Consider the following 15679-nt stretch of genomic DNA (forward strand, 5'->3'; position numbering starts at 1 on the left):
AATAAATAAATAAATAAATAAACAAACAAACAAACAAACAAACAAATGCTTTCCAAAGATGAGCGCTCATGAAGCCTGAAGTAACCTCATCCTCCCAATGCATGTCCATGGTGTTTGCTGGCACCTTTTAGGCAGTGTCCTCAGCTCCTTGGATTTGCAGCAAGGCATGCAACTCAAGCTTCCCTCACCAAGCAGCCTGATAACTACCAACTGCCAGGAACCAAACCAGACTTGAAGTCTGTGACTGGTGCCAGGCGGCTGGCCCTGCCACGTGAGTGAAACGGCCTGAAGTTAGCAGAGGAGTCCTTGAGGGAAGGTCTAAAGACCCCAGGTGGGCAGGAAAAGGATCATCTTGGGATTCCAACCCAGTGAGAGGCTTGCTAAGGCGGAGGGCTTCATGCCACCCCACCCTCACCCTGCCAGACCCCACTCCTGCCCCACATTTTATTGGTGAATGCACTCCTCCAGAAAGCCTTCCTTGATTGCATCCTCTCTCAGCTTAGACCCACAATGCAAGACAGGTTGAGTGTGAATCTCTACTCTGCCTCTTACAGCTATGACATCTTAGATAAGTGATGTGACCTCTGAACCTCAGACTCCTCACATGTAAGAGGAGGATAATGACATCATGAGGACAGAATCTGGGTGCTCAGTGTCCATTATACCAGGCTGGGCTCCCATACTGAGTCAGGAACAGGGGCCCCCAGGCCTGGCCTCACCACTGCTTCCTACTGACTCCTACTGCTTGAGTCTTTAGTGACCTAAGATTCTTCTTGTCACTACTAAAACTTGCAGCGAGGATATATTAGAGTTAATTTCTCCAAGAAAATGTCAGCCTTGAGAAACTCTCCCTCTGGGTATGAGATGTGCTCCTCCCAGGCAGACACTGGGAGCCATTCCAAGGAGCTCACCAAACCAATCTTGTGGAAGACACACCCCAAAGCCCTGCTACAAGCAGGAGGAAAAAGGCCTCCAGGCCCCTCATTAAGCAAAAGCATTGCCCAAGAGAAGGGGTGAAGACACAGGGTGATGCGGCTAACAGTCAGATAAACCCCAAAGGGAAGGAAGGAGGCCCCAGAGGGTATGTGGGGCCTGCTCACCTCGGTGTAGTTGATCTTCTCACCATTGAACATCCGCTCCCGGGCGGCCTCCACACCCCTGGACTTGGCCTAGGAAGAGACAATACTGAGGCCTGGTCCCACCCACACTGGCTACCCCAAGTGTCAGCCCCCAAACACAAGGCTTGGTGCTGTCCCCAATGAGACAGACAGATGGCTGCTGTCTGGTTCCCTCTCCCACTGTCTGGGAAGGGTCTACTCAGACATCAGTCACTGGGGTGCCTGGGATGCTGCTTAGAACCTAAGCCAGGGACAGGTGCCTCACCAGCACAGAGGAGGTCACCGAGGTCTAATGAGAGAAAGAACTCAAGATACTCAAGGTCCTGGGGACTCCCAGGAGCCCAGCTCACCCACCCTGTCGGTTACCAGTTACGCCTCCCCAAGCAGAACATTACCAGGTCCACCAGCATCCGCATCACGTCTTCTGTCACCAGGTTCTTGGAGTAATCCACCAGGATATGCCCATGGTTGGTGTTGAGGGTCAAGCTGCAGAAAGATGGAGATGCTGCTGACCACACCCTGGTCTCCCTAGTGGGGAGCCATGCCCTAAGCAGGAGCTGTTCCCAGAAGAAACATCCTCTCTAACCCACGCCCCACAAGGGCCGCGGCCACCCAGCACAGTGGTGGTGTCTGTCACCTGCTGGCCCACCAGGATGATCTGCAACAGCAGCACAGAGAAAGAAGCCATCCTCACAGACCCTAGATGCAGGCAGACCCTAGATGCAGGCAGACCCTGGATGAGGAGCCCGGACTGAAGCGGGGGACCACCCCCTCCCAGGGCTTCCACTTTCTGCCGTAAGTTACTCAGGCACCCATCCAGATGACAGGGATGGCCATCCGGACGTCTAGCCCGGAGCCACAGTCGCTCTCCGCCCCCCCTTCACCAGCATCAGTGATCAGAGCTCCGTTGGCCGCACTCCCGCCCATGATTTCCTCCAACACTCCTTCCCACTTGCCGGTCGTGCACAGGTCTTTTCTGCAGGAATCACGCCCGACGTCTCCACCCTTCCACCCAGCTCCCTCAAACCCCCCCCCGCCCGGGCTGCCCGCCCTGCAGACGGTCCCAAGCCCATGTGGCCAGGAGCGGATGGAAAGGGACAGCCCTTTCCCGCTTGCTGCGTCAGCCAGGGCCTCTCTTCACAACTGCTAAAGGAGCCCCCGCTCAAATGGCCGGAGCTGCACGGGGAGGGGGAGGGGAAATGTCCCCATGGAGGGGCCCGTTTTTCCTCATAACAAAGCAGATCCGGCGCCGAGACTCCCGGCGAGGCCGCAAGCCCCCAGGAACGCACTCCAAGGAGACTCCAAGGACGAAGTGCGGCCTCGGCCTGGGCCCCAGTCTGTGGCCTGGAGGTCGGGAACTGGGGTCCCCGGGCACCGCTGCCCCCGCCTCCAGACCCCAGCCCCGCGTGCCCGGCTCCGGGCGCCGCGCGTGGCAGCCCCCGCCTCCGACCCGCCCGCACCTGAAGTGGTTGAAGCGGTCCTTGTTGGCATCGAAGAGGCGGCGCAGGTTCAGCTCGGAGCCGTGCTCGCGGTACCATTGCTGCAGCTTCTGGAACTGGGGGTCCCGGGTGAGAGCGGCCATGGCGGGACTAGAAGGTACACTGACTGAGACGCGCGCAGAGGAGGAAGGAGCGCCGGCAGCGCGCGGCAAGCGAGGCGCGGGGGCGCGCGGTGGCCTTTATGGCGCAGGCGCCCGGCCCGGCCCCACCCCCTGGGCCCCGGCCCCGCCCCCGACCCGCTCCCCGATAACCAGGGCGGGTGCCCGCTGAGCGACCTTGCCCGCGGCCGCCGATCTGGGGCCTCAGCTCCTCTCTCCCTACCTCTTGCGCCGCCGCTTTGCTGGCCTCTGCCCGGAAGTGGCAGTGGGGAGGGTGGGCAGAGCCCGGGGATCACTGGAGCCCAGGAGTTAGAGGCTGCAGAGAGCTACCATCGCGCCACTGCACTCCCTGTGCACTGGTCGGCTTCATTCATTCATTCATTCATTCATTCGACAAAACTCTATAGATCGAACACCTTCCACGTTACAGGCAGTGTTCCAGGCGCTGTGGATACATATGTGCCAAATAAGCAAGTACAACAGATGATGTATGTCAGGTGCTGGTAATGGCTATTGAGGAAAACCAAGATGAAAAGGGTGCTGAGAATCGGGGTTGCAATTAAGAAAAAACTGACTAGGCCGGGCGCGGCGGCTCACGCCTGTAATCCCATCACTTTGGGAGGCCGAGGCAGGCAGATCACGTGAGGCCAGGAGTTCGAGACCAGACTGGCCAACCTGGTGAAACCTCGTCTCTACTAAAAAAAAAAAAAAAATGCAAAAATTAGCTGGGCCTGGTGGCACGTGCCTGTAATCCCAGCTAACTCAGGAGGCTGAGGCAGGATAATCACTTGAACCTGGGAGGTGAAGACTGCAGTAAGCCACTGTACTCCAGCCTGGGCGGCAGAGCAAGACTCCGTCTCAAAAAAAAAAAAAAAAGATGAGGTCAGAGAGCAAAAGGGAGGCAACAAGATGACATAAGACCTTGTAAGTCATTGTAAGAATTCTGGGGCTGCGCACTCCTGCCTATAATCCCAGCACTTTGGGAAGTGGGATATCTTGACGCCAGGAGTTCAAGCCGAGCCTGGGCAAGATAGCAAAACACTGCTTCTAAAATACTAAAAATAAATTAGCAGGGCATGTGGTGGTGCACATCTGTAGAGCCCCAGCTACTCAGGAGGCCAAGGCAGGAGGATCACTTGAGTCCAGGAGTTCGAGGCTGCGGTGATTACCACTGTACTCCAGCTTGGGTGACACAGCAACACCTTGTCTAAAAAAAAACAAAAGAAAAGAAAAGAAAATAGGGAAAGGCTGACAACAAAAGAAATAAGTGGTCACTGAGGGGTCACAGGACTTTCCAGGGAACAGCCCTGTCCACATGGCCCTTCTCTAAGAACTGTCAACTCTAAGATTTCACTGAGCTTCCACACCTAGCACAACCCTGGTAGTGCTGAACAGTATCTGTTCTACTAGAGTTCTTTTTTTGTTTGTTTCAGACGGAGTCTTGCTCTGTCACCAGGCTGGAGTGCAGTGGCGTGATCTCGGCTCACTGCAACCTCCGCCTCCCTGGTTCAAGCGATTCTCCTGCCTCAGTCTCCTGAGTAGCTGGGACTACAGGCACATGCCACCACACCCAACTAATTTTTGTATTTTTAGTAGAAACGGAGTTTCACCATGTTGCCCAGGATGGTCTCGATCTCTTGACCTTGTTATCTGCCCGCCTCGGCCTCCCAAAGTGCTGGGATTACAGGCATGAGCCACCACGCCTGGCCTCTACTGGGGTTCTGAGAAACACTCCAATCAGGGTTTTCTAAGCCAGTTACTCATCTACACAGAAGAGATTTCCCACCCCAAATCCAGTGTTTCAGAACAAAACCTCAACCAACAGGAAGGCGAGTCTCAGTAGCCACTGCCTGATTATCACTTACCCTGTGATTCCTCAGATGACTCTAGCCCAAAAGTAACCACTGACTCCCTCTGACTCCTGTTTTTGTTTTTTTGTTTTTTTTTTTTTTTTGAGACAGGGTCTCACTCTGTCACACCCAGGTTGGAGTGCAGTGACACGATCTTGTCTCGCTACAGCCTCTGCCTCCCAGGCTCAAGCGATCTTCTCACCTCAGCCTTCTGAGTAGCCAGGACTACAGGTGCACGCCACCATGCCCGGCTAATTTTTTTCTTGTAGAGACAAGCTTTGTTACTTTTTGTACAGACGAGGTTTCATCATATTGCCCAGGCTGATCTCGAATCCTTGGGTGCAAGTGATCTGGCTGCCTTGACTTCCCAAAGTGCTGGCATTACAGGCATGAAGCACTGCGCCTGGCCACTGAGATTGCCTCTTTCTAGTAGGTTATTTTGGTGACCAGATGGACAGCTGTTGTTCTTTGTCTAAAACCATCCTCTCCCACCCTTATGTTTCTTCCCCTGCCTGAATCTATCAGAGATGAGCACATAACTTACGCCAGTTAAACAGGGTCCTTTCCCAGGGCCCTGCAGCCGGCAGCAGAAAGTCTCTGCTTTTTATGGTATTAAGCTGCCTGTCAGAAAGGACAGACCTGAGCTCTAGTCCCTGGTCTCGAGGAAATTAATGAAAAGAATGACCCCCAGAGAGATGTCAGAGTGAACCTCACAGTGCCCGGGTTCCTGGGGCCAGGCCACCACTGCCTGCAGCTAGAATGTAAACCAACGATTCCCTTTAGTGTCTGTTTGGAGTTCAGTTGTCATTTACAACTCCAAGTCTTTCCAAAGATGTTATGGGTGTTCACCTGTCCACTGCCACAGTCTTGTCCAGTGTCCTCTCCCGACCACCAGGAACCCTAGAAACAGCTTTGGGTATTGCGGAAGAGGCAGGAGGTGAGGCCTCTGATGATTGCCATTTCAAAGGTTTCCCCTGCCTTTTAACCTTCCATAATGTACACCTCTGCAATTTGGCCTCTGTGATTCCCAGAAGCTTCAACTATTCCAGATTTCACATTTACTTTGAAACTCCAGTTACATGGATTTCCTTTTTTTCTTCTTTTTTTTTTGAGACGAAGTTTCACTCTTGTTGCCCAGGCTAGAGTGCAATGGCACAATGTTGGCTCACTGCAACCTCTGCCTCCCTGCAACCTCCACCTCCTAGGTTCAAGCAGTTCTCTTGCCTCAGGCTCCCTAGTAGCTGGGATTACAGGTGCCCGCCACCTCGCCAGGCTAATTTTTTGTTGTTGTTTTTTTTTGAGACGGAGCCTCCCTCTATCACCAGGCCAGAGTGCAGTGGCACCATCTCGGCTCACTGCAACCTCCGACTCCCTGGTTCAAGCAATTCTTCTGCTTCAGCCTCCCGAGTAGCTGAGATTACAGGCATGCACCACCAGGTCCAGCTAATTTTTGTATTTTTAGTAGACATGGGGTTTCACTATGTTGACGAGGATGGTCTCGATCTCCTGACCTCATGATCCGTCTGCCTCGGCCTCCCAAAGTGCTGGGATTACAGGCGTGAGCCACCGTGCCCGGCCTAATTTTTGTATTTTTAGTAAAGATGGGGTTTCACCATGTTGGCCAGGCTAGTCTCGAACTCCTGACCCAAGGTAATCCACCCACCTCGGCTTCCCAAAGTGCGGGGATTACAGGCATGCGCCACCGCGCCCAGCCTGGATTTTCTATGTTAGCAGGAAACTAGGTTCCTATCTGGTGGGCCATAAGTCACAGTGGCTACAGGGAGAAAGCACAGAAAAGTACGAAGAAAGGTCACTACTAATCCGAAGCCATTCATTAGCATACTACAATACTACCAACATGGCCACTACTCCAGCCAGATTTACTATGTGCACAGCTCCACGCTAAATCCTTTCCATGTATCCCTCATGGCAGTCCTATGAAGGATACCCTGTTGTCCTCCCCATTTAACAGAGAGGTTAAGAAATGTGAAATGAGCGGCCAGGCGCCGTGGCTCACGCCTGTAATCCCAGCACTTTGGGAGGCCGAGGCGGGTGGATCACGAAGTCAGGAGATCGAGACCATCCTGGCTAACACAGTGAAACCCCGTCTCTACTAAAAAAAAAAATACAAAAAATTAGCCGGGCGTGGTGGCAGGCGCCTGTAGTCCCAGCTACTGGGGAGGCTGAGGCAGGAGAATGGCGTGAACCCCGAGGGGGCGGAGCCTGCAGTGAGCTGAGATGGCGCCACTGCACTCCAGTCTGGGCGACAGCGAGACTCTGTCTCAAAAAAAAAAAAAAAGAAATGTGAAATGAGGCTGGGCACGGTGGCTCACGCCTGTAATCCCAGCACTTTTGGAGGCTGAGGCGGGTGGATCACGAGGTCAGGAGTTCGAGACCAGGCTGAGCAACATGGTGAAACTCCGTCTCTACTAAAAATACAAAAAAATTAGCCAGACGTGGTGGCGGGCACCTGTAATCCCAGCTACTCGGGAGGCTGAGGCAGGAGAATGGCGTGAACCTGGGAGGCGGAGCTTACAGCGAACTGAATCATGCCACTGCACTCCAGCCTGGGCAAGAGCGAGACTCTGTCCCACAAAAAAAAGAAAAGAAAGAAATGTGAAACAAGGCCGGGTACGTGGCTCACACCTGTAATCCCAACACTTTGGGAGGCCGAGGCGGGCGGATCACTTGAAGCCAGGAGTTTGTGACCAGTCTGGCCACCATGGTGAAACCCTGTCTCTACTAAAATTACAAAAATTAGCTAGGCGTGGTGGCAGACACTTGTAATCCCAGCTACTCGGGAGGCTGAGGCAGGAGAATCACTTGAACCCGGGTGGCGGAGGTTGCAGTGAGCCGAGATCATGCCACTGCACTCCAGTCTGGGTCACAGAGTGACACCCTGTCTCAAAAAAAAAAAAAAGAAAGAAAGAAAGAAATGTGAAACAAGCCACTCTGCTCTTAGCTAGAGAATCAACCCAGGCTGCCTGGTTCCTTCCTGAGCCCTGTGCTGCCTGCCAGTTCCTCTTCAGTCCTAGGAAAAAGGTGGAGGTAAAGTGCAGGAACAGGCAATCCCTTTCTCCACTCTTCATCATCCCAGTTATGTTTTATTAGTTGAAACAGGGTCTCGCTCTGTCACCCAGGCTGGAGTGCAGTGGCATGACCATAGCTCACTGCAGCCTTGAACTCTGGGCTCAAGCAATTCTCTCACCTCAGTCTCCTGAGTAGCTAGAACTACAGGCACAGCCACCCTGTCCCGGCTAATTTTCTTATTATTATTTGTAGAGACTGAGTCGCACTATGTTGCCCAGGCTGGTCTCAAATTCCTGGCCTCAAGAGATCTTCCTGCCTCAGCCTCCCAAAGTGTTGGGATTACAGGTGTGCGTCACTGTGCCTGGCCATTTTATATTCTGTTGTTTACCACCGTCACTACAATCACTACCATATGCTGAGCCAAGTCCTGCCAATTGCAGAGCTTAGGGCTCAGAATCCCCAGGATCCTGGGGGACAGTGAAGCTGGGAGGGGTCATGCCCCCAGGCCAGGGACTGACCAAGGAGAATCGAAAGGAAACCTAGCCCAGAAATTCCAAGAGAGCATGCTGCAGAGACGGACACCTTCACGTGCCCCCAGCAAGATGATCTGCCCTGAGAGAGGAGCGGACCAGAGGGTACACCTGACAGCAGAGGCAAGTTAGGAAGTCCGGGGACAGTCCTAACTCTGGATAGCAAAGATTTAATTTCAAGCATAAGGCAGCCCTGGAAAAGCAATTGACTGCCACTGAGTATTGATGAAGCTAGCACTTACTGCAGGCTGTGGCGGGCACAGTTCCAAACAAGAGCCCCGTTCTAAAGATGGGGAAACTGAGGTATCGGCATTTAGACATCACAGACCTTACTTCACGGCCGCTGGACAGGGGTCAGGCAGGCCCTGGAGCACAGGTGGTCATGGGAGTGAAGGCAGAGGGACTGGGGCAGGGGATTGGTGGGGTGGTCAGTTCTGGGGCCCAAGCTGAAGGAGTCGGGAGCTGGGCGTGGCGTTTCCACGCCGATGGATTTTAGACAGCTGTTCCGGGGAGGAGGCGAGCCCACCGAGGATGCTGAGTCACGTTGACCGGCGGCGGCGAGGGGGCCACGCCTCTGGGGCTCCGTGGAGCTACCGGGGTTGGCTCATTGTATCCGGGGCGGCCACGGAGCAGGTGTAGGAGGGGTTGAACGCAGGCGCGGATGGGGCGGGGGAATGCGCACGCGTGTGCGTGTGGGCCAGCACGTCCGGGTGGGCAGGGGGCGCGCTTGTGCGCATGTCCCCGCGCAGGGTAGGGCGCTGGGGTGTGGAGACTGAGCCGTGCAGACACCCGGGTCCTCACGTCTGGGATGGACGTGGTGAGTGCACGTGCGCACGCGCTGCGTAGGGGCGGCTGTGCGCATGCGCACATCGGGAGTGGTGCTTGGAGGGGCCACCTCCTCACCGCGCCCGCAAGAGGCCGGGGGCTTGTCCCTGGTGTTGGCCGTACCCTGCGCGACCCAGTCTTGTCGTTTCGGGGCTTCGTTACCAGAGCCCCGGAATCCTTTGCTAGATGCTTAAAAACATTTTCCCCATTGTACATAGGTGTTTCCACGAGAATAAAAAGCTTTACATTTATTTGAGGCGTGCTTGGGCCTATCCGCAGCTCCACTGTAGCGCTAATCCCCTCCCAGTCCTGGGACAGCCCCGATGATGTATTTAATAGTATTCTTTTAGCCCAACGCGAGAGTGTTTTCGTTTGGTTGTTTTTGTTTTTCGTTGTTAGAGACAGTCTCGCTATATTACCCAGGCTGGAGTGCAGTGGCAAGATCTCGGCTCACTGCAGCCTGGAACTCCTGGGCTCAAGGGATCCTCCCACCTTGGCCTCCCAAAGTGCTGGAATTACAGGTATGAGCCACCGCACCCAGCCTCTAGTTCTATTTTTTTGCTCAGTATTAGAATTCGTAAGTTCTGGCCCCAGCAACTCGTCCTTTCATCTGTCTCAAGTTGCACTGTGGTGGTCACAGGAGCTGTCCTGCACCTTGCACATGTGGCCATGAACAAGACTTGCTCCTTGCTCTCATGGGGCCTTCATTCCAGTGAGACACAAATGCAAACACAAAATTCCAGAAGAGTGCTAAGTGCTATCATGAGAAACGAAGCCAGGCTGGAAGATGGGCTCTGACCCCAGAAAACCGATGGAGAGGCCCAAGCAGCCTTGGGAGCAACAGGTAGGCAAGTTGGAGGACACACGGCAAGGCTACTTGGAAGTAGGGGAGGGTGCATGGGAAACCCTGAGGCTGTGGGGGGAGAGGCAGGAGCCAGGTGAAGTCCAGGTAGATGGCAATGGAGATGTAAGAACATGGTGGAATTTTTTTTTTTTTTGAGACGGAGTCTTGCTCTGTTGCCCAGGGTGGAGTGCAATGGTGAGATCTCAGCTCACTGCAACTTCCGCCTCCCAGGTTCAAGCGATTCTCCTGCCTCAGCTTCCTGATAGCTGGGATTATAGGCACCCGCCACCATGCCCAGCTAATTTTTGTATTTTTTAGTAGAGACGGTTTTCACCATGTTGGTCAGGCTAGTCTCAAACTCCTGACCGCGGGTGATTCGCCCGCCTCAGCTTCCCAAAGTGCTGGGATTACAGGCGTGAGTCACCTAGCCTGGCCAGAACATGGTGGAATTTGAGTGTGCTTGGGAATACACTTAAAGGACTTGCTGATTAGTTGAATGAGGAAATAAAAGAATGAAGAATATCTTCTGGGATTTCAGCCTGAGCAACTGGGTTGCTGGTGGATGGTGGTTCTCTTATCAAGGACAGGGAAGATGGGTTGTCTCCCCTAAAATACTGAGTTTTAAAGGCAGGGACTGTATCTTTGCAGTCCTGGCTCCTAGCAAGGGCCTAGCCCTTATGTGACATTCGTGAATGTTGAATGTGACATGCCTGAAACAATCCTTCTCCCTCACCTAGGCCCACATCTCCAAGTCAATATTCCAGTACAAGCAACATCCAGTCCCCTCACTGACACACACAGGCCTGGGCCCAGGAGCTCACCCCTGTGCTGTAAGGCTAGGTACATGTGTTATTTCCAGAGTCTACCCTTGGAGGTGCCTCAGACTCCTGGGTACCTGTCGCTGGGAGGTAGCCGGTCATGCTGTCCACATACATGCCTTTGGGCAGTAGAGAAGCTGATCATTGGGAAGGTTTATTTCCTGTCTCCACAACAGGAGGCAGGCCACAGCAGTGGCCACACAGTGCACAAAAGGCCATCCCCTCACAGCCGCATGGTTGGCATGCAGCATCTCAGCCTCCAAACTGGAAGCCCCCCATCCAAGGAGCCCCCAGGTGGGAAAGGAAGGTCACAAGCCTCCCAAGCACCTCAGATGCCTGCGCATCCTCCCCCATTTCTCAGATGGGCCGAGGCCTGTGAAGCCCTTGCAGTAGTAGCTCAGGTGTGGCATCTGCTCAGCTTCCCTCCCCACTCATTTGCACACAGCCAGAGCTACGGGACTCCTGCCCTCTGGCCTCCAGCACTGCTGTGAATCAGAACTAGTCAAGAGAACTGGGTGCTTGTGTTAAATGAGAACACTCTTGAATAAAATATGGGCTTTTTTTTTTTAAGAGATGGGTTCTCACTATGTTGCCGAGGCTGGTCTTGGAACTCCTGGCCTCAAGCAATCCTCCCAGGTCAGCCTCCCAAATTGCTGGGATTACAGGCGTGAGCCAGCACACCCAGCCCCTGCTAGCTTTTTAATATGAACTTCCAGTGTATTCTTGAGCACTCTCAGGCAACATGGCTGTTACTAAACAACTTTGTCCTGAGGTACATTTGGAAGGCTCTGGGACTTCGTCCCCATGCTGAACTTCAGGGCACCTTGGCAGAAAGAAGAGTGGTTCCTACACCAGCAGCTTATATATTAATGCCCACATTACTCAATTTTCTTCCGGTCATCAAAAAAGGTTCCACTGAGGTGCTATCTTTCTGTAAATGAAAATGAGTTGAAATGTTCCTGTGACCTGCCCTCCATTTGTGGTTCTCATGATACTATCTTCCTTCTGCTTAACAGGATGGCATCATCCAGTGAGACAGGTCCTGTTTTTTTTTTTTTTTCTCTTTTTTGAGACAGTCTCACTTGTTGCCCAGGCTGGAGTGCAGTGGAGCAGTCTTGGCTCACTGCAACCTCTGCCTCCTGGGTGCAAGCAGTTCTCCTGCCTCGGCTTTCCGAGTAGCTGGGATTACAGGTACCTGCGACCACACCACCTAATTTTTTTTATTTTTAGTAGAGATGGGGTTTCACCATGTTGGGCAGGCTGGTCTTGAACTCCTGACCTCATGATCTACTGCCTCAGCCTCCCAAAGTGGTGGGATTACAGGCGTGAGCCACAGTGCCTGGCCTGTTTTTTTTTTTTTTTTTTTTTGGAGACAGTCTCGTTCTGTCACCAGGCTGGAGTGCAGTGGCACAATCTCGGCTCACTGCAACCTCTGACTTCCTGGTTCAAGCGATTCTTCTGCCTCAGCCTCCTGAGTAGCTGGGATTACAGGCACACGCCACCATGCCCAACTAATTTTTGTATTTTTAGTAGAGATGGGGTTTCACCATGTTGGCCAGGATGGTCTCGATCTCCCGGCCTTGTGGTCCACCTGCCTCAGCCACCTAAAGTTCTGGGATTACAGGTGTGAGCCACTGCGGCCGGCAGAGACAGTTCCTTCTTATCCCTGTGAGGCACAGTATCTCTGCCATAGATTGGGTCCCTGGTTTGGGGAGAGGGTAAAACAAGCCCTCATTCTTGGGTCTCCTCATTGGACAAGCTGGCTGGGCAAGTCACAGCATCCCAACCCAGACAGCTTGCACCCTTGCAGAGGACGTCTCCTTCACTACTGCACTGGCTCCCCCTGCACAGGGGCCTAAACCAGCTTGGGCCTTAGGGAAGCCAATAGGGGAGGTGTAGCTGCTTGTTCTCCCCTGCCGCCCATCCACTTCAGCTCACCGTAATATCCCAAGTGGTCTTCCCCTTGCTAGAATCAGAGGACAGGCTGACCTAAAAACCAACTCAGTGTGCAGCTTTTCAAAGCAATGAATCAGGCAGGGCTTTTGACATAATGTCCTCTGCAGTTCATTTTAAACAAGGATACAAAGTATTATTAAATGTATATTTTTAATAAAGCCAATAGTTATTTTACTTATAGGAGCTTTAAAAGATACAAAATGTAGAGTTCCAGTTTGGAAGCATTGTAACTATACACACAATGTCCTGCTGATGCCCTAGCAAGGCAGCCACGCCCAACCATGCAAAGGACACACACATTCACACACGCACACACATGCGCTTTGGCGAGACCCCTCTGCCAAGCGCAGCACCTGGAATTACCAGTGTTCAGAGCAAGGCGGTGCCGGGAACACAGCACCTACATGGAGACCACACAAACGGCTTCACACAGTCTCACAGCCCATGGAGATGCAATTAGAAAATGTCTTCCTTAATAGAGAAAAACAAACTGGAAAGTGACAATTAGCGACGTCACCTGTGCTGGGGCATCAAGGATTGACCTCTGTCCAAGGTGAGGCCTTTGCAGAGGCACTATTAAAACAAGAGTACTTCAGTATAATAGAACTCGAAATACAGGGTACTGTGGACACATTACTGAAGGAAATAGAAAACTATCTTACAAGTAGAACAGCCATAGACAACTTTAACAGAGATTAGTGTGAACACTGTGACAGCTAACACAGACAAGAGCCACGCAGGGTTGGTGCAAAGCACGTGCCTGAAAATGTCTATATACAAAACAGTTCTTTGTAAACATGGTGAGGTGAATGCTCAGAACCACGGCAAAAGATCATAAATACAGGCAGCAATGCATCCCCACACAGCACGAAAGACAACACAACACCTGAGGCCTGGGAAGAGCCTGACAACACAGTACTAAAAACTCAGGTGGCTGGGCTCAGACACCCTACGGGTCCTCTCGAATTAGTGTGTGTGTGTTTACATACATATATATATATATATTTTTTTTTTCTTTTTGAGACGGAATCTCGCTCTGTCACCCAGGCTGGAGTGCAGTGGCACAATCTCGGCTCACTGCAACCTCTGCCTCCCGGGTTCAAGCGATTCTTCTGCCTCAGCCTCCCGAGTAGCTGGGACTACAGGCGCACGCCACCACACCTGGCTAATTTTTGTATTTTTAGTAGAGATGGGGTTTCACCATATTGGCCAGACTAGTCTCGAACTCCTGACCTTGTGATTCACCCACCTTGGTCTCCCAAAGTGCTGGGATTACAGGCGTGAGCCACCGCGCCCGGCCTCTTTTTTGGTATTTTTATATATAAATTTACTTATATCTGTAGAAAAACGAGAACATAAATGTGTTATTACAATCTTTGCTGGAAAAGCTTATATGGAGTTAGAAAGAATAAACCATTTATTAGTAGTTAACATATATTAAAATGGTTTAATGATTTAAGAAAATATAAAAAAAATATTAATACTGTCAAACTTTCATACCAGAAAATATTATGGATTTTTCTCAATTAGACTTTTTCAAAGATGAAATATGAAAAATTTAAATAAGTTTTATATAAAGAACTTTCTGTAACCTCAATTAATATACAGTGGGATATGTCTATTCTATATAGATATATTTATTATTATTTCTCAATTTAAGCACCATTCAATTCTTCTGGATCCATTCTGGCTGGAAAATACCCCTAAATCCACAGGATGTTACCTATTTAATGGCACATGTTAACTGAAAATGAGGTGGATTTTTTTTTTTAAAGAAAAGACCTTAAATTAATTTCTATCTACATCTTAATTGGTTTGTCTTCTGAGCCAGCTCACAATGTCAACGCAATTTCTAGTGCAGGTGTCTCTGAGTGCCCCTTGACCACACCCCGAGGATTGTGGCAGTGTCCTGGCCATGTGTGGAAGGATCGAAGGGCAGCAGGTGCAGCCTTGCTCTGCACATGGACAGCAGCTGGCTGGTCCACCGCCACGCACCTTCAGCAGTTTACCTCCGACACAAGTTCCACCATCCTGCTTCCGTAAAGCTGGGAAAGGCCGCAGTCCCTGGGTACTGCTGGGTGGCGAGGAATTGTCCACCCACAGAAACCCCAGGTGACTGCTTCCAATCACAAATATTCTATATTTTGCCCATTTTGTATAAGCTTAAATAAAGATAGTGTTAAACCTCCAGCCAGTGTATCTGTTGTCTTAAAATATTCAATGCATTTTAGGCAGGAGATGTTTTAACTAAAAACCTACATAAAAAAATAGCTATAAAATACGGTGATTGGTGTGGTCATCACTCAAGGTGTGGAGGAGGGAGGAGAGGGTTTCCGAAAAATGGTCAGTTATGCCCTCAGCTTTCAGGCCTGATGTCTTTCCAACACACAGCAGGACTAAAAACCGAAGAGCTGTGTTTCTTCAAGTGTGGCCGTGGCGCCTGCATCGGAGTCACCTGCAGGGCTTATTAGGCATGCAGGTTCCCTAGCAAGCCCCCAAAGGCCGGACGCCTGTGTCTCCAGCTGGCTCTCCAGGGCTCTGATGCCGCCATCATTTTAGAAGCCAGGTTTAAAGGCTCAGAGCTGCCAACCACCCTTGTCCCCAAGGAACCCTCCCTGGGATGGGGCGCACTGGTCCTCTGATGGGCTGGTGTCAGCTAGGCGGCCCTGGGGTGGGGACACTCATCCCCACAGCTCTGGGCGGGCAAGCAGGCAGGCTGGCTGGCCTGGGGTCAGTACTGGGGGAGATAGGCTGGCCTGCGCTCACCCTTCCCAGGGAAGGCCTTGAAGCCCTTGGGTGCTGCCTTGTGTGCTGGTGGGGGTGGGGGCTGTGGTGGGGTCTGCACGTAGGAGAAGGCAGTGGCACTGCAGTCGTTGGTTGCAGCCCACACTGGGGACTGCAGCATCTGCATGGTGTCGTTCCACTGGCTGCCAGGGCTGGTGACTGCATAGAGTGGTGCGCTGGGGCTGGGCAGCGTGCTGGGAAGCGGGGAAGGGTGCTGCCAGGGTGCTTTGGGTGGCCACGTTTTGGTTTTGTTATCCTGAGAGACAAAAGAGAGTTCTTAGTGGCATTTCAGGCAATGTATCATCATTTCCCACCTCCCCGGATCCC

General features: G+C 52.1%; 2 protein-coding genes and 1 long non-coding RNA gene across 5 annotated transcripts in view; 1 reads left to right on the top strand and 2 right to left on the bottom strand.

Moving 5' to 3' along the window:
* Positions 1 to 2927, bottom strand: part of GPI (glucose-6-phosphate isomerase) — a 48489-nt gene extending 45562 nt beyond the window's left edge. Inside the window, exons 1-3 of the mRNA XM_030820219.1 lie at positions 2579 to 2927; positions 1514 to 1604; positions 1101 to 1169 (exon numbers count right to left, since the gene is read on the bottom strand). Coding sequence (XP_030676079.1) covers positions 1101 to 1169; positions 1514 to 1604; positions 2579 to 2700 — 282 coding nt within the window. The 5' untranslated portion in view covers positions 2701 to 2927. The remainder of the gene's footprint in view (positions 1 to 1100; positions 1170 to 1513; positions 1605 to 2578) is intronic.
* Positions 2928 to 8816: 5889 nt separating this feature from the next.
* On the top strand, positions 8817 to 14504 carry LOC115836954. Its single transcript, XR_004031968.1, has 3 exons — positions 8817 to 8942; positions 9350 to 9794; positions 14425 to 14504. It is a non-coding gene; the product is annotated as an uncharacterized LOC115836954 (long non-coding RNA).
* KIAA0355 (KIAA0355 ortholog) overlaps positions 12700 to 15679 on the bottom strand; it is a 99146-nt gene continuing 96166 nt past the window's right edge. For all 3 annotated transcript variants that reach the window (XM_030820217.1, XM_030820215.1, XM_030820218.1), the window contains one exon: positions 12700 to 15608. In XM_030820217.1, the coding sequence (XP_030676077.1) occupies positions 15300 to 15608 (309 nt within the window). In that variant the 3' untranslated portion in view covers positions 12700 to 15299. The remainder of the gene's footprint in view (positions 15609 to 15679) is intronic.

The sequence above is a fragment of the Nomascus leucogenys genome, chromosome 10 (genome assembly GCF_006542625.1).
Source record: "Nomascus leucogenys isolate Asia chromosome 10, Asia_NLE_v1, whole genome shotgun sequence".
Taxonomy (NCBI): domain Eukaryota; kingdom Metazoa; phylum Chordata; class Mammalia; order Primates; family Hylobatidae; genus Nomascus; species Nomascus leucogenys.